Genomic DNA, 18339 nt, shown 5'->3' on the forward strand with positions numbered 1-18339 from the left:
TGAATGGTTGCACATGTGCTGTGTACAGTTTGCGGCACCTCAGATAGGTTTGAGGCACTGCAAACCGCACGTGCATGATCATTAGAATGTGCCCAGCGTACTATTTGAAACAGCAAAAAACATGCTCTAAAGTTAAGGTTGCTGTATAGTATTCAAGATGAATAATAAATGCATCTTTTTATTTTCATACGGTGCATTTAAACCTTTTCCCTCTCAAAGCACTTTTCCTGCTAGGTAATTTTTCTCTCATCTTTGAAAATCTGTTTTTGGTAATCTGAATTTGCTTTATATTGAGTCTGAGCTTTTGGCATTTTTGGTATGTAATGGGAGGGTCCCCAGAATTTGTGCAGTAGAGTGCTTCTTTTCTTTTCTGTGCTGCTGCTGTGAGATTTTGAAGTCATGTGGAGGTTGCATAGGAATCACCATTTCTCTGCTATGAGACTTTCTTCTATCAGGAGTAGAGTATGAGTCCACCTATCAGTGATTAAATACTATTACACTAATGTTATTTTCTGTGGATTTTTGCCTTTGTTTTCTTTTTCTGCACCCATATTTCTGTGCAAACTGAACTGTGCACCTCTTGAATATTAGAAAAACTTATGGCTTGTATCTTATGTTCCTCTTTTTTTCCCCTTCCTCGGTATATTTAGACATTACTGTATAAAAGGAATCTGTTAAATCCTGTTCAGTTTCAGGTGAATATTGTAGATCTGAATTTACTACTAGAAATATGTACCAAGGTTTTCAGAAGTGGAAAAAGCAAGCCACTGGATCATTTTCATACACGTATAAGCAATTAAAATCACTGATGTGGAAGCTTTATATTAATTTAATATAGATGGTTGTCTTTAAAAATACTGTGTATTTTTGGTAAATACTGTGCCAGTTCTTCAAGTGTGGACATTTTAGCAGATTTCCATGTTTTGGATATTTGTAAGGGAATTCCAATTTTAATTATAAGTGCTTGGTCTGGGTACTCTGCTTAGGTACATATAGTAGAAAGTTTAACTGATTAGGTCAACCTCTATGTACTGCTTGTATGTATTGAATAAAGATATTAGATCCTATCAATGAGGTATAGTGATTTTGAAACAAATGGTTTTATTTGTACTTGTATAAAATATGAAAATTAGTTTAAGATATGGGTTTTTTCTTATCTTTTTTATTGCCACAGGAAACTTCATGGTGCTGTGGTCAACCTGCAGAACATCAGTTTTTAAATCAGTAACAAACAGATTAATTAAAAACTTGGCCTGCTCTGGGATCTGTGCCAGCCTAGTCTGCGTGCCTTTTGACATTGTCCTCAGTGCCAGTCCACAGTGCTGCTGGTGGATCTATACCATGATGTTTTGTAAAATTGTCAAGTTCTTGCACAAAGTCTTCTGCTCAGTGATCATCCTTAGTTTTCCTGCTATTGCTTTGGACAGGTAAGATCAGCTTTACTGACGTGCTGTTTTTATTTTTGGTTTTACAAAATTCCAAAAGAATGGATTTATATACAGCATACTGATATGACTAATGTGAAATAGATTGTCTTCCTGTCAGATTCCAGTATAAATCAGTGTTAGATCTGAAAAAGGAAAGCAGACTATAGAGAAAAATGGTGATGATATGAATTGACTGCATAATTCATCACAAAAATATGTTACTTGACATCGACACTGCAATTTTGCTGCAAATAATGATACCTACATTGTGGATGCTATGAAGGCTGTTGTACAAACTTATTGATAATCATGTAGTTAACTTGAGTCCTAGCCATACTGGACCAAATCCTCTATTGACTTCAGTAGGGTTAAATTAATTTATAAATGTTGTCCCAATACATTTCAATTAATATTGGGCAAAATTTGTATGTGTAACTATGCCTGGAAGTGCCACTTTAGTCTTCATTATAATCTCCATACTTTTTGGCCCAGTTTCTTTTCCCCATGTGGTAGTAAAATAAGAAGAAAGGCAAAATTACCCCTAGGGTTTTGAGGCTCCCATATATCACAGCACACTGGGCATAAATAGGAGGGAGGATTGTGTTTCATCCACTGCAAAATAAATTCATGAATCCAGATAAAAGCAGTGGAGAAATTCATTTGTCCCATAATTGCATACAGTGCTTAATGAGCATCAGGATAATGCTCCTAAATAAATATAGGGTGCAATCCCACTGAATTTGGTAGGAGTGTTACACACTTACATGAGGCTTGTAGGAGTGCACATGTAATTATACACACGTTATTCTGAAATTGAGGATGGAAACCCACATGAATGAAATGAAGAAAGGTTAATAGGTTTTATGAACCCATATTGCTCTGTTTTGTACAGCTCTGTTTGACATTTCTCCTTTACTAAAAATTGCTTCAGAGTCATGTTAGCTAAACCTATTCCCAGTTCCTATAATCTTGATTTGTTTTGTTTCAAGAGAAATTTTAAAAATGTCATATTTTTCCCTAAAAACAAGATAAACAAAGGGTCTGATTTTTTTTTTTAGACTACGTATTTTTAAAGCCCCAGGGTCTATTATTTATTTATTTATTATTATTATGTTCCTGTCGAGATACTGCATGGACACTTCACAATGGCCACAGAGAAAACATAACTAATTATATCCAATCAAACTGTTCTTCATGAAAGAACTCTTCTACAAGGTAGGTTCATTCACTCTGTGCAACTTTAGGTGCTCATGACATGTCATAAACAGCCAGAGCTACAAAACTGTTAATACTGCATTTGTGGTACCACAACTGTGGTACTGCTGGATACTTTTGAAGTATGATGAGTTAGTTTCTACAGGTTTTTAATTGGTTTGGATTTACACTGAAGATGTCTTTTACTTTGGACATCTTGAGGGAAGATATGTGCATTTTCTGAGATCAGGAATAAAGTTTATGACTTTCAGTATCAAGAACCATTAAGCCCTATCCCCAGGGATAAAGAGAATCTCTATTCCCTCTGACTGAAAATAGACCATCTAAAGGACAGTACCAACAAAAATCACATTATTAGATCTGCTACACAAGGTCTGATATTTAAATAATTTTTAATATAATTACTTCAGCTTCCACAGATGGATATACAAATTGGAGATTCACATGCACATTGCTATTATATGTCTAACTGTCTATTTGCTCAATGCCCTTGCTACTAGATCTTTTGCAAATGAAGTCCATAGTATGTTTCCAGTAAAAGGGTGAACACAGGACTATACAGCATATGCAGGAATTGCTGTGTATAGCACTGTGCACTGCTAATAACCTTTCTACAAAGCAACATGATTTTAAGACCTCATTCTGTTTTCATGTACATGCCTGCTAGAATTATAGCTGCTGTTTATTTTTGGTGTTATTTCTTGACAGGTACAACTAAGATTCTTGAATTCTGAACCACTAATAGACAGAGGTCATACTTTCCTACATGGCCTGGGTGACTTATTACACACAAAAGCATGGATGTGATAGGCTTCTCACTTCACTGATTTGTATGACAAATGAGTAGAGAGAGGTAGTTAGCTGTGTTAGTCTGAAGTCTGGCAGAAGGCAGGGTAAATCTGTACTTTATGGACTAAATGATTAAAAATACATACACTGAGCTCTTGTCAAAGCTTATACTATGCATTTCCAATTTTACAAAAGCTTATGCTATGCATCTTTGATTTAGTTAATCCATAAAGTACAAATCTACCCTGCTTTTTGTATGACAAGTGTCAGAGTACAGAAAACTGTGCTCCAGTCATATTCCAGTTGCTGCTTACAATTATGCTTTATTTAGGATATTTATAGATAACTAATTTTGAAGAGATCAATAGTTCTATAGATTCATGAGTGCACATTAAAACAAATTGGAATATAATTTCAGATGTAGAGCTAGAGGGTGGCTGGTCACTGACAGTTTGCTTCCCAGTTTAGATCTTCTGAATATAGTGCTGTTGGTGGGCCAGAATTGTAAACCCGTTCTTGCTTATGAAAGAATAGTGATTTAGCAGCCCTCATCATTCCCTGACAGCTACCAAGACACTCCCCCTAAGCACTGTCCCAGTGCCACTTCTCCAAGTCATGACTATGCGATCCCAAACAATCTATGTCTTTCTCTCTGTCTCTCTTAAATTGTTGTGTTTTATTCTTGGCAGGTACTACTCAGTTCTATACCCACTGGAAAGAAAAATTTCTGATGCAAAGTCTCGGGACCTGGTTATATACATCTGGGCCCATGCTGTGGTAGCCAGTATTCCTGTATTTGCTGTGACCAATGTATCTGACATTTATGCCATGTCTACCTGTACTGAATCCTGGAGTTACTCCCTTGGCCACCTGGTGTATGTCATCATTTATAACATCACAACTGTGATTGTACCAGTAGCAGTGGTGTTTCTTTTTATGATTCTTATTCGCAGGGCACTGAGTGCCAGCCAGAAGAAGAAAGTCATCATAGCTGCCTTAAGGACCCCTCAGAATACTATTTCTATTCCATATGCCTCCCAACGAGAAGCTGAACTACATGCCATGCTGCTCTCCATGGTTATGATCTTTATTTTCTGCAGTGTCCCCTATATGACTCTTGTGATTTACAGAACCATACTCAATATTTCTGATATTTCGGTTTTCTTGCACCTCACTGCCATCTGGTTGCCCAAGGTCTCTCTGCTAGCCAATCCATTGCTCTTTTTGACTGTTAACAAATCTGTACGGAAGTGCTTAGTGGGGACCGTAGTGCAGCTACACCGGAGGTACAGCAGGAGAAATATTGTCAGCTCTGGGGGTGTTGCAGATACCAACCTGGAGCCCAGTGTCCGTTCTGGTAGCCAGCTCCTGGAGATGTTTCACATTGGGCAGCAGCAGATCTTCAAACCCACAGAGGATGAAGAGAATGAAACTAAATCTGTTGGCTCTGGTGACTTTCAGCAGAAGGAAATTCCAACTACCAGTTTAGAGGTAGAACAGACTTTGGTTAAAAAATGTATACCACAAACCATTGCAGACTCTGCTGCTCAGGTGGCCCCAGCAATGCCCACAGAAGCAGATATGGCCAATGACAAATATTCCATGCAGTTTGGCTTTGGGCCCTTTGAGCTGCCTCCGCAGTGGCTCTCAGAAAATCGGAACAGCAAGAAGCGATTGCTGCCGCCTTTGGGAAACACACCAGAAGAACTCATCCAGACAAAGCAACCCAAGGGTAAAGCAGAAAGAAAAATTAGCAGGAACAATAAAGTCAGTATCTTTCCTAAGGTGGATTCCTAGTAAGAGCAGGATCTCTATGTGACAAAAGAAGGTTACCTTCTGATGTATGTGTGATCCCATGGATCTTTGTTTTGCTGAAATTTGTTACAGGCTGATTTTTTGTGCCAAATACTTAAAAACAAAACAAAAGGGAAACATATGTAAGTGTTCCTTATGAACCTGTTTTTATTAAAAAAAATATATCTATAGACAGCCATTCTTAATTTTACTTGTGAAATATAGTACATACAGTAGTATAGGTCTGATTCAAGACTTTCATATTGAGGTTTGGCAGTTGGTTTACTGGGCACTCAGTAAACAGAAACAAAACAAATCTGTGGACTAGTAGAAAGGGCTTCAGGGAGTACAAAATGGAGGCAAAATAGTTTACTTGTCAGGCCTGTTATACATAGTTACCTGGAAATGGACGGTACATTTCTGCATGTTTCATTAATGAAATATAAAAATATGCCCACTTTGCCTTTCATAACAAAGTAAAAAAAATCCCCATTTGTTCTTTACACATGTTGCTCTTTATCAGTTGGCTCTGCCATTCTCTTAGATTAAACATGCTAACTCTTGGCCTAGAGCATCCTCAAAGCCTGAGGATACCTCATTCCTGGATAGGAGGCTCAAAAATTGTTAACGTTAGTAGGACAAAGCTTCTATGATATTCATTTGTCTTTTGAAAACTGAAGCATCTCTGTAGTATAATTACAGGTAGATTGCAGGTCACGTGATGCTGATTCAGCTCCAGCATACATGCACATATATGTTGAGGTCATAGAACTGAAGCTCTTTGATACTATGATGATGAGCATAGTATAAATGCCAAAAGTGTATAAAAGGCCAGCATATTGTAAATAGCCAAACTGATAAACCTCTGCCTTGAGAGTAAATGTTAGTGCATTCCTTTTTCTTTGGGCAGGGGTTGGAAGACATGGTGAGAGAGGAACCTTTTCCTTCCTTTCAATATGTCGGCATAAATCCCAAACATGCCAATGTAAGTTAGGTCATGCTGTGGAATGAAGATCACTGAAGGCATTAATTGCAAATCAGATTTCCAAACCAAGTACTTAAATCCTATGTGAATCGGAGCAAAACTGTCCATTATGTTAGTGTGCTCATACATTGTACTGTAGTTTGCCTCTTTTCTATTATTGCAGATGTATTGTCTTGTGTATCTTGAATGTGAATTTTACTGTTACAACCTGTAAAACCTGAAAACTACCGTATCCCAGCACTTTAATCCTCATTCTGTTACAAGCAGTCCTTCCTCCTTCCTTCCTTCCTTCATTCTCTGCATTTGCTGTTGTCTCACACTGTAGTTTATCAAAAGCACAAATTGATAATTCCCTAATACTCCTTATGTGTTCTTGTGTTCCTTCTGTAGTTTAGATCTTCATTGCATGCCAAGCCTTCACCTGTAGCTTACTGAGTGTTTATCAGAGTGATTTTTTTAAACCTATGTTTAAAAGAATTAAGTGAAGAACCTTGCCAAGTTTACAATAACATAGCAAATATGTTTAAAAGCAAGAAAAAATTCTGCCTAGCCAGAGATTGGTGAATATTATCAGTTCTTCCTTTGGTGCATCTGAAGCAGGACAGTAGCTTCAGATGGATCTAAGGGTGATTCATTTCTACAGATCACTAAAAGCAAGCATTTTAATAAAATGTAGTGTGGGTTCTAAACACCACTGTAAATTACACGCGTTTGTTCTTTCCTTTTAAGTTGTGCTTCTATATGTGCTATATCAGGGGTCTTGGGAGTTGTGGCCCTCAGCAGGATCCCATACTGCTGAGAGACATTACAGCTGTCCTGTTCTTTCCATATTGCAAAATGGGAAAGTGGTCTGGCATGATTTTGGCCAGAAAAGGAGGTAGATTTTGTTGGGGGAAAGAGGGAGATCCACATATGGAGAACGTTGAGAAGCACCAGGCTATTTTCTGTGCATATTGGTAAAATATAGTAACGGAATGAGCTTGTTTTTCCAAGTTGTTAGAAAAGTAGAAACCATCTATAAAAGGAAGATCTCAGCTGTAGTATCTTCCTTGTAAGGGCTGGGCTAAATTAAGCATTTGTGGCCTACTTTCAAGGAAAAATAAGCAAGAGACAGCATTCTTCTGCTTCCTCTGAACTTTGGCTAGTTTGATAAAATTGGAACCTAAGTTTGAACCTCCCTACAGAAAACAAAACCGCCACTGATTTTGTTCATCTCTAATTTCAAGTTCAATATAATGTCAATGATAAATATTATGAACCAAATTCAGATATATACTGGGCATGGATTTGGTGTTAATGAATCCTGAATTATTATTATTGGTATTAGTATTATTAGCATTAGTATTGAGGAAGGCAGGTGGTAGTAGCTGGTTTTGATTATGGAGATTAAAAAAAATGCATTATTCTATTCACACAGGAGGTATTTAAAAGCTGGCTTGTACTTATCAGCAGACTGGCTAAAGACATTGCATTCCTTCAGCAAACAAATCAATAAGAATGCATTTTCTGCATGTGAAGAATTGCCTTATAATAGGATAGTTGGAAACCATTTTATTTTGGTTCATTTTCAGCAGAGTTTATTTGAATTTTTCTGTGAATTAGGGTAAGCCATACAAAAGCACATCTGTATTCCTTGAAAGAACTGATCCTTGGATATCTTGTAATACAGGTGCTTAATTCAACAGAATAATAGTAAGTAACATTATGATAGAACATTTGTAAAGGAACACAACAGAATTATGGAGACTGGTAAGGCATTATGGGGTATTTCACTTTGGAACGCTGGTTAGAAGTCAGCCAGATCACTAGTAACTCTAAATTGTTGCCATTTTGTTGGCTTTTATGCAGTGATTTCAACATGTCAGGGTGCCCTCCAGAAACCCATTATGAAGATTAATTTGATTACGAGGTCTCCCTTTTCCTATTAGCCTAAACATGGGGCAAAGTGAAAGACAAAAACTATTGTCACTACCCAAAAACTGAATAAATGGTCATATTCAATCATTGGCGAGACAAAGTAGAGGTGGTGTAGTGGGTGGAAGAAGAGGCAAAGAGAGAGAGAGAATTTGCACCAGGCAAAAAGACTGGGATTTTAATTTCACTATTTAAGAATAATATTATGGAGAGACAAAATCCAAATTCTGGTCGTTTGGAAGAAATAAATAGCTAATACTATATAGAAGAGGAAATCCTTTAAAAGGAAAGCTACATATTGAAAGACAGGGTCAATATGTGGCTTTCAGGTTGACCCCTGAAGTTATTCCAATTTTTGTGTAGCAGTTCTTCAACATTTTATTAATGTGCAAGTTGGCTGCTTTGGCAACAGCGTATTTTACAGTAAAACTCATTATAATAAACACCCATTGGACTGAGAGAAAAGTTCATTAAAAAGGGTGCTTGCTATAATAGTGGTGGTCAGTTTGGTACAACATAATAAAGAAAAAAAAGTTCCTGCTATTAGGCTTGTTATAATTAGAGTTTGTTAGGAAGCTGTACTGTATTATGAAATGATAGGGTAGGGAACCATTAGTCTTTTATATGAATATATAGATCTGAATTTGCAATAATTTAACATGGTTGATTTGTAATATACTGTACATGTATAAATAATCTTTTATGTACATTTCCCAGAAAAGCATAATCTTTTTTCTGTGATTGGTGATTGTAATTAAAAGCCTGCTTGCCAGCATTTTACTTGTCAGTTGGTAAGGGACTGAACACACCCTAGGTTTGAATGATCAACCTTATAAATCTTGTGATGTTTTAGACCACACCAACCCCTCAAACAACAGATCAAAAACTTTGTTACATTAAAGGTAGGTTTTGAGTTGAAAGTTGTTTGTAAAGACTGTTACAGTCTTAAAAAAAACAAAGTGATGGAAATGAAAGGTTAACAGAAAGTATTAAAATAATCCCACAACCTACTCCCCTGGTTCCTTTCTGCCTCTGGCTTTATCAATTCTCTGGAAATTGGATAACTTCCTAGGTCTTTCCGTAACCTACAGACCTTAGAATTTCTTCATTGCTTATGTCTTTTCTTTTGTTGAATAACTTTAAATAGAACATAAAAACTTTACAAGGTGGAATATGCAAAGATTATTTAAGTGGCTTCTATCTATTAAGTTTTAATGGTGTAATTTAAGTAGATACAGTTTAACTGTGCAAAATGTGATGCATCTTACTTTCGTTCAGAACTCCCCAAAAATAAGAGTACAGCTTCAATTCACAATAATTTCTTAGGGTGATATCTTATTGGACCACCTGCACAGGTGAGATAGTCAGACAAGCTTTCGAATGCAAGAAATTTTTCATTTGGTTTCATTTCAGTTTCAATAGAAATCACTTTTAAAGAGCCGTACCTCCAAATCTTAGAAAAGAATACACCCGAAAGCACTTGAATTTTAATTTTGCTAACAGTGGTTTTTCTATACAATACTAGAGGTATTACAGTATATTTCATAGAAGAGATATAACACTCTCTGCATATAGGGGTCTAGAAATGTGCGACTAGCCCTATTTAATTTTCAATAACTTGTACTTCAAGAACAGTTTGGAGGGCACAAAAAAAAAAAAAAAAAGAGAGCTAGGTACCAGTCTGTAATACACTTCTACAAATGAACAAACAAATTGCATGCCTGCAGAGCTAAGACTAAAACTCTTTACCCTTTCACTGAAGGATGCTAAATCCTCTCTCCTCTTCCTTTGGAGGTTGTGGGGAGGAACAGCAGGGGAGCTGCCAAGATTAATCTTCATTTTATATCAGTTTTTAAGCTGCTAAACCAGACAAGTTTATTGAAGAGTCCTGAAAGACCGATTTTTTTCTGGTTGATGTTCCTGAGGAAACTAACAAAAATGTAGAATGCTGTGGTAACATTTTTTCATTCCTGAACACCTCTTGTGCATGCACATCTGAGCCATTCTTGATATTCCTGCCAGGGAGCTAGGCTAAACTCACTGCATCATGATGAAGATTTAACTTAAATTCAAAAGTTCATTTTGCACAGCAAGCATCTTGTTACCCTCTCTCCCCAACCTAAAAAAACCCAACAAACACTTGTTGCAAGTGAGGCTGCCAGTTAAATTCTTGGAGGTCTGATGCCCATGATTCCTTTCATTTGGAAAGCAGCTCTCATAACAGGGGAAAGATAAGAAAGGAAGTGGTAGTTAGGACTTTGGAGGCTTGACTTAATTTGCAGAATGTCTTGAATAGCTTTGTAAAAGTCACTGAATATCTTGGCCTTAGTTGCCTGTTCATGTTATGCTCCGTCTGATTAGTCTGTGTACCTGTTAGAGCAAGTATTTCTTTGTGATCTATGGTTAAAGTCTATTGATGGATTGGCCATTGTGTTGGACTGGCCTGGCCGTGGTTTTGTGATGTGCTCAATGCCACAGTTAAGTTAATTGTGAGAGCTAATGTGTGTGTCCAGTAGTGGGCTTTCACCCCAAAAGTCCTGCCCTTATCTGTGGTAGAGGCTTGTCTCTATTGATCTAGGTGTCGTCAATCTCTGGAGCTCATCTCTTGTTCGAGCAGCTCCCCCCCCACCCTTTTTATTTATTTTTTTTACACTTTACCTTCTACACCAAGACAACTTACTTTATTTAGCACCTTGGCTAACAAGCTGAAGTTCATCGTGATGTCTTGCTGGCCCCTCCCACACACCCGCAATCTCTCCTGCCACAACTTGTTGTTACGGGAGAAGGCCGAATGCCAGGGTGTGTGGGTCTTGATGCTTTGGCTCTTGCAGTTTGTCTTAGTGTAGCGAAGGCTCCACCAACCCCTACACCCTCGCCCGGTCCACCGGGCGATAATTCAGTTGTCTCCGCAATCTGCCTTCGAGCAGTACAAAAAAGACGCTCCTTGGGCCTCTAGGTCTAACCAATCAGTATCCCGATGGGCCTGGTTGTGCCTCTGCCGGCTGGAACCTGGCGCAGACCCGCCAGTAATCCTAGCCAGTCTTTTTCTTGGCTTATTGTCCTGATAGTTGTAAACACACTATCTGGGGCGACTTTCCTCTCATCCTGATGTAAAGGAGAACAGAAAAACAAACTGGCACTTCTTCTGCCCTTATAATCCCAACTTTGTGGTACCCCTTTTCTTCAGCCCTGCTATTAGGATCTTTGCGGTACCTTCTAACTGCCTCCCCGCAGGTGCTTCTTCTGTTTCTCTCCCGGCCATTCCTTCAGGGCTCTCTTCCCACCACAGAGTTGCTTCCCTCAGCCCGGGCTCCCTTGCTTCCTCAGCGCCTCCGCCTCTCCCTGCCGCCGTCGCTGCGCGAGTCAGTCTCTTCCGGTTTCCTGTGTCCCCCTTTTGCCTGCTCGGCGTCTCCTCTCCTTTTCCCCTGGCGTTGCGGCTGACTCTCCTCCCCTCCTGCAACACCGGATGAGGAAGGAGCCCTGCGGCCGTCTTCGCAGTACAGGTGGGGCCATTTTACTTCTCTGGGACTCCTCTCTCTCTCCTCACAATCTGATCTCTGGAATGTCTCGCTTCTGCTTCTGACCTGAGACTAGCATGGCTCACAAGTCAAAAGAAAAAGTTAGGTTAGTGTTCACATTTAACGTACCCTGGATAGAAGACTACTTGTGCACTTCATTTCTCCGCCTGAAACTTAGAGAAAAATAACTGATGATACCTTGCTTTGCTGTCTTGACTTGTTCACTGGAGCTTTTTGGTTACCAGCTACCCTAAGAATTTTGGGTGCTGCCAAGAAAAACCACCTTTGGTGGGGGGGACACAGAGAATAAATATTCAGGATGCAGAAGACAAATGAGCCTAAGAGTTAAAAACAGTCTTGACGTTTTGCCACTCAGTCGGCTCTAAAGCAGTTGAAATTGGTGCTTCAGTTTTGCTGAAATGAAAAAGCAGATATGCTAAAACTGTGTTTAAACTGAAAAGTGCAAATTAAGGTAGTACTAATAGGAACAAGATTTTTCCATGGCACTTTTTGTTTTATTTTTCTTGATTAGATTAGGGAGAAGGGTAAATGAATTCAGTTGGCATGGAGACTGTATTCTAGGTCTCAAGCAGGCTGGTCTAAATGCATCCTCATCAAGATACTAATTTTTAGTATGAAGAGCAAGCACAGCTTGGAGTGCTTTTTTCCTTCTGTGTTGCCTCTGTTCACAAGAGTTTTCTGCAGGTAAACCTAACCTCCACTTCTCTGTTTCATAGAACTTTCTGGTTTATTGTGGAACAAAACTGATCTGTTACAAGAAAGGAAGAGAGAAAATGGCATCCTTCTCATGCTCTGGTTACAGTGTAAACTTCACTCAATAGGTACGGCCTTGTTCTATTGTGCTCTTAGACTGGGGAGATTTCAGCATCTTTGTTTAAATTATGACATCTTTAGTGTAAATTTACCAGTATTTGTGCCCGGATTTATACTCCATGCACCTCCACTGAATGTAGTTAGGTTGCTTGTGTTAAGTCTGTACAGCAGCATTTTTTTTTAGTGAGGCTGATTACATTTGGTGGTAATCTGGAGTTTTATCTCCTGGAATCAAGTAATTATGTGAGAATGCCAATTTTCATAATTTAAAAAAGCCCTTAAGCTTCAATTTCCTATGTTGGGGAGCAATGCTTAAAAATGTTTTGAATGTACCAAAAAGGCTGAGAGACCAGTGGACAAAGAAAAAGACCCATTTCTAAAATTCTTTTTAAAGACTATATGATGTTGAAGGCCTGACTTAAGATTTTTAAATAGTTAGGATTGGCACTTTGGAAGCTGACTTTGTCCTACTTTCCCTTTAATAAATACTACTTAATAAGTAGTTTCTTTTTTTAAGTGCTAGAGGTGAACTCAGCACTATGTACATGCATAAAGAACTCCTCAACCATAAGAAAAAGAAAAGTACAAGAAGCAGAGACCCGTTGCCAAATGGCCAGTTTGAGGCTGCACTTGCTTGACACCCACTGAAGAAAGTGTTCATGGGGCTGTTTCTGAGCACTCATGCCATTTTTTATCATACAGTTCCAACCACCAAGGGGTTTATTATTTAAATGAAGATCTAGACAATACAGATCTAGCATATTGTTGCCACATGGAAATGGAAGATCCAAATGGTAAACGGCGTGGGGTCCCCTTCCGGTTTAATGTAGAATGGACTGATAGAATAAGAGGCTTTTGAAAAGGGACTCGAATTTGAGGATTGGTTGCTTCAGTCCAGATCCTAAAAGTATCTATATACTAGTATCGAGCCTGATTCCCATTGGTTTATGCTCTTTGTGGGCACAGCACCTACATCTCCAAATGACTTGTGTGGAAACTGTGTGCGCTCAGTTCCTCTGATAGTTTTATCTGATGCCAAAGCAAAGAAAGGAATTACAAGCAGAGGGTTGGCACAGAAGAAATTGAAAATATAAGAACAAGAGAAGGGTTCAGATATGGACATGAAGAGGGAATGGAATGTTATGGGCAACAAGATGGAGAGCAGGAAGAACTGTGATGAACAAAATCTGGAAGACCAGAGGAAATTTGAAATTAAACCTCATGAAAGCCTTTTCTAGAAGAGCTTTGCAGCCCTGTTTTGAACTAGTATGTGGTCCTTGTAATCCACACTGATAGCTGAAAATCAGATGCATTTTGGATATTTATCTGAATTGATTCTAAATGCTATACTTCTTGAGTTTCAGACAGTAATACTGTCTTAGTGATATGTAGGAATAAAAACTTGTTGTATGGTGCTTAGGCATCTTAAATGCATCTCAGCTAAAAAACCAAACAAATGTAAGAGGACAATTGAATTGTGGGCTGGTTCTAATACCACTTATGCAGTGGAAGCTGCTCTTGATTTATGACCATATGAGATCAGGATCAGGCCCTCTAATTCTATTGTGCATTTATATCAAGGTGCACTTATTGAACGCATTGTCTATCTGTATAGAAAATTAGTTTATTTCAGAAATAGTTAAGCAGGGCAATGTCTCATGAAACCCATGGAAATGATAGCACATTTTAAAGAAAAATATATGAAACACATTGACAATACACAATAGTGCTCATCATTATGAAAAGAAAGAGCCTTTTCAGTCTTGAGTGACTAGTCTGAGATCCTTGGGTTTGTGTTGAATCTTTGTGAAGTCTCAGATATAAAAAAGTAAAAAGTGCTTGATATTTCTATAGCAGTTTGATATAATCTAAGAATCTCAAAACACTTGCTAAACATTCATTTTTACATTAATTGTATGATGCCTGAAACTGTTATCCATGTCCTATGTACAGGAAAAGTCAGGCACAGATAGGTTTTGTGATAGTCATAGCTTCCATCTCAGTCTTGGTGTAACTACTACATGACACTATAGTTCCTCAGGTTTCCACTAGTTCTAAGACGTATAACTCTCAGGGGTCATAACATTGCTCTTATTTGAAATGTTACTGATGAACCAATATCATTAACTATTGGATTTGACAGCTTGGTGGCAATCCTTGTCTAATTCTGTGGAGAGAAGCAGCAATAGTAAATGTATTCTTACATGCTGGCTCATTCTTCAAAGGGTTTATGTCAGCTTCTTAGCAGACACAGAAGGAGTTGGAGATTGCACTTTCAGCAGCTCTTGTGAGGCGGCAGAAGTTTTGCCATGTGGGAAGTGCTGACAGTGAGTAGGAGTCTCAGGTATGAAGAATATATGTGGGATGCTCTAGTATTTGTAATGCAGAGAAAATCATGGGCTGTGTTTTGTTTTGTTTTTTACACATGAATGCTTTGTTACTCCTGGATTACTTTGTTGTAATCTACAGTATAATATAACTCTTACAGGGATGGATAGGAGGTGCTGGTAGTCACTGTCATTGTTAAGTCTGAAATAAGCTTTCCATTGTAACTCTGCTGTTTCATGTGCTCACCACCTGCTTAAATATGTAACGTCCACTCTCAGTGTTCTATGTTCTGCCCTGAAATATTATTTTTTGCAGTTGGAAGAATGTCTGAGGTATTTTTCCAGCAGCAGGTGGGGTTTGTCTGCTGGGGGCTATACAAAGGTGCAGTTTAAGATCCCCACTCTTTACTAGCCTTAATAGAGCATACTTGTAATGCAGTAGGTATCCCTGACCAGGTTGGGGCTCCATGCAATTCCACACTTTGCACTGTGCTAAGAAGTCATTGTTCTTCAGTTCACAGTCATGTTATGAGCATCCAGAAAATACAAGTCGAGAACACCCAGTACATTTTCCCCTTTAATTTGTGTGGCAATCGCATTGAATTCATTGTGCCTAACCTGTTAAGTTGTGCTTTGTCTCAATTTACTGTGCCCTACTTGCCTGAAGGGAACCAGGTCTGAATCTGAACTTATGTCATGAAAAGTAGCCTCTGAATGCCTGTAAACAGGCAGGAAGTGTTTTAGAACATCCCCAGGAAACTTTGAGAAAGTTTATAGGCATAGAATGAAGGGCTGCTGGCTTCTGAATGCAGCTCAGACCCTGAGCAAGGTGGAGGATTTTTGTGGCTCAAGTTTTTAAATCATATAACTAAAAAGATATCGTTGGTTGAAGCACAATGGGAAATGCAGTGCGATTCCACCTCTCTGTAAAACATATGTCATGAGGGCTTAGACATATTAGGGTATCGGGGGTTGGTAATCTTTTGCTGTTATGGGCCTGGAGCTTGTGATGCATTCCCCTGCTGCTAGATGCAAATCTACACTTTCCACAGAGATCTTAAGCAAGCCGCCTGTGCTTACCCTTACTGCACAGGTACCCTCTGCAGTGAGGGTGAACACAGATACAAGACAGCAGCAGGAAGGGCTGTGGCGGCAGGTGGTGTGGAGGGAATGGGTGACTTGGGTGGTGCCCCAGACTGAATCCAACCTCTAACAGCTAGATCTGGCTCATGGGCTGTATGCTGCCAACCCCTGGGTTAGGTCAATCCCTGTTCTTGTGTCCAAAGAATGCTGCACCTCTCCTATTTAGATTTCTAGGCCCATGGCAGCTTCAGGACTATCTTTGACAGTTGTCTTGCTGTAATGGTCCCAGCAGGCCTGTCTCCTTCTGTCTCTACCTTTACATGGGATGCTCCCTGTACCTAGGATTCCTTTAGTGGCAGGACACAGAGTTTCTCATGTTGTAGCAGATATATTTTGTCAGAACCCAGTAATTGTATGCCTATGGCACAGTGGAAAATTCCATTGGTTTGATACATGTGCCATAGTGGAACATCCCGCTGTCAATCATTCTGCTGTCAATCATTCTGAATGTTATGGCACAGTGGAAAATTCCGCTGGTGGCAGTAACTAGGTCATGGTGGAAAATTTCGCTATGTCAGAACCCAATAACTATATGCCACAGTAATGGAAAATTACAGCTTAGAAAAGTTCCCGCCAACTTTATGCAAACACGCACACCACCATTGGCCGGTTCTAAATTATTCATATTTGGTGACTCGCGATTGGCTTGTTAGTCATATAGAAGTTAAAGCAGTTTCTGCCCAAGTCGGAGAACTCCGCATATTTCTCCAGGTTGGAGAACTCTGTACATCTCGGAGTACACCTGGCGGACTGATCACCCACCAATGACTCCCTGTCGCCGACCTACTGACGTAGCCCCCGCTCTGCATGCTCGTTAAGCTGTTCACGGACATCTCATTTCGTTCTCAGAAAGCTTTCATCTTGTTCGGTTTGCAACTTGTTCGGTTTCTTCCTGCGCTGTGTACACCGACGGCGTAAGTAAATAATCTCTTTGTTCAACCAACACGCTTCAGTGCCTAATTCCGCTCCATCGGTCAAAAGTACCCACCTGCTGTTTCGGGCTACTGGCCATAGCCTCGGCCTGCCACTCAACCGCCACATATTTCTGTGAGATGTTTCAAATGTTATGTCAACCTCAGAGCCTTTGGCACCAACCTGGGTGCCAAATCATTGCCATAATGCAATGTACCATTGTTTGAGATGCAGTGGATATCTCAAAATAGAGGTAGTAAGACAAAGTCTTTGTATAATGTTCAAATGCAGTTGAAGTTCACAGTAGTATGGAACAAAAGTAAACAATCCTGTGTTGATTGTTCAGTGGTTTCAATGTAGTCCTAAGTGGAAAGGTGTCCATTTAACCCAAAGCATCTGCCTCTCAGAGAGTTGAATAGTTATGGCAGCAACACTGGGGTCTGTGTACTGAAGCTGGCCTGTGATGTGCTTGATGTAGGTGTTGTGGGACCTGTGGATGGTGTTGGACACCATGAGGTGCTGCATCAGCTTGGTGTAGCAGCAGGCACACAGGATACTCTTGTTGCTGGGGTCCCAGGCTCCAAGTGTTCCCACACTAAGCGCGTTGACTGTTATGTCATAGTCATGGCTCCTCAAGATGTTGGCCAGTGGGGCGTACTTCTCCTGCTCATGAGCCCAGGCGTCGGTGAAGGTTTGGCACGGGTTCTCTAAGGGGATGGTGACATCTACAGTCACGACTGTCTTGGCCCTCATGGGTAATGGTGATGTTGGGGAGCATCTGGCTCTTGTAGCATGGGATGATGCGGTTCAGAGATCTCCCCCTCTGCGGCCGGGATGGCCTTCACCAGGCAGTACTGGACTAAACCTGAGCCCAGTCCTGCCCGTTTAAGTTCTGGCTATCAGAAACCAAGGTTTTATTTTAAAAAAGCAAGTAAATTTCTAGTCCTCACCGCTGCATAAGAAGACTGAGAATGTGATCCATGTACAACTGATACAATGCTGTAAATCATCATTTGTAGAGAGCTTGCAACAATAGCTCTGAGAAATGTAGCCCATTACAATGAGGTGATAACTCCAAGCCTTACTGGTTTGGGGAATCTGGCTGGCTGTGTGCCTCAGAATAGCTCTGTGGGGCAAAAGGGAGATCACCTACCCAAGCTGACATGCTCTTGCTTCTGTGGTATGTGCTTGAGGACCTGCTAGATCTCCAAGGCAGTCCAAGTGTTTTAGTATATATAATTTGCATCAGAGTGGCAGTTTGTGCCTTTGGAATATATCCAAATATGCTTCTGTAGTAATGAAAACCCTGTACATGGTAATTATAATAGAAATTCTTATATTCTAGTGGCAGTATCCAGTCTCAACTTTATTTAAGATTGCTAGATTGACTAATACTCATTTCTGCAATTCATGATGCATCAAGGTATGTACTTTCATACTGTAGATAATGTACTTTCAGACATGATCCCCTGCATTATATA

The 18339-nt window shown here is 39.6% G+C and overlaps 2 protein-coding genes and 1 long non-coding RNA gene across 16 annotated transcripts in view; 2 read left to right on the forward strand and 1 right to left on the reverse strand.

Annotated features, from left to right (window-relative positions):
* GPR176 (G protein-coupled receptor 176) overlaps window positions 1–9134 on the forward strand; it is a 135643-nt gene extending 126509 nt beyond the window's left edge. For both annotated transcript variants that reach the window (XM_019496482.2, XM_059723005.1), the window contains 2 exons: window positions 1175–1427; window positions 4121–9134. In XM_019496482.2, coding sequence (XP_019352027.1) covers window positions 1175–1427; window positions 4121–5228 — 1361 coding nt within the window. In that variant the 3' untranslated portion in view covers window positions 5229–9134. The remainder of the gene's footprint in view (window positions 1–1174; window positions 1428–4120) is intronic.
* On the reverse strand, window positions 5370–11426 carry LOC109285441 (uncharacterized). Its single transcript, XR_002093175.2, has 2 exons — window positions 11338–11426; window positions 5370–11229 (listed from the first exon to the last, which is right to left on the reverse strand). It is a non-coding gene; the product is annotated as an uncharacterized LOC109285441 (long non-coding RNA).
* Window positions 11427–11513: 87 nt separating this feature from the next.
* The window catches only part of FSIP1 (fibrous sheath interacting protein 1), a 255856-nt gene continuing 249030 nt past the window's right edge, over window positions 11514–18339 (forward strand). For 4 of the 13 annotated variants that reach the window (XR_002093174.2, XM_059723002.1, XM_059723004.1 and 1 more), the window contains exons 1-2: window positions 11644–11748; window positions 12380–12484. The gene's annotated coding sequence lies outside the window, so the exon portion shown is untranslated. The other 9 variants (XM_019496473.2, XM_019496476.2, XM_019496475.2 and 6 more) reach the window with 9 other exon arrangements.

This window comes from Alligator mississippiensis, chromosome 2, assembly GCF_030867095.1.
Source record: "Alligator mississippiensis isolate rAllMis1 chromosome 2, rAllMis1, whole genome shotgun sequence".
NCBI lineage: Eukaryota > Metazoa > Chordata > Crocodylia > Alligatoridae > Alligator > Alligator mississippiensis.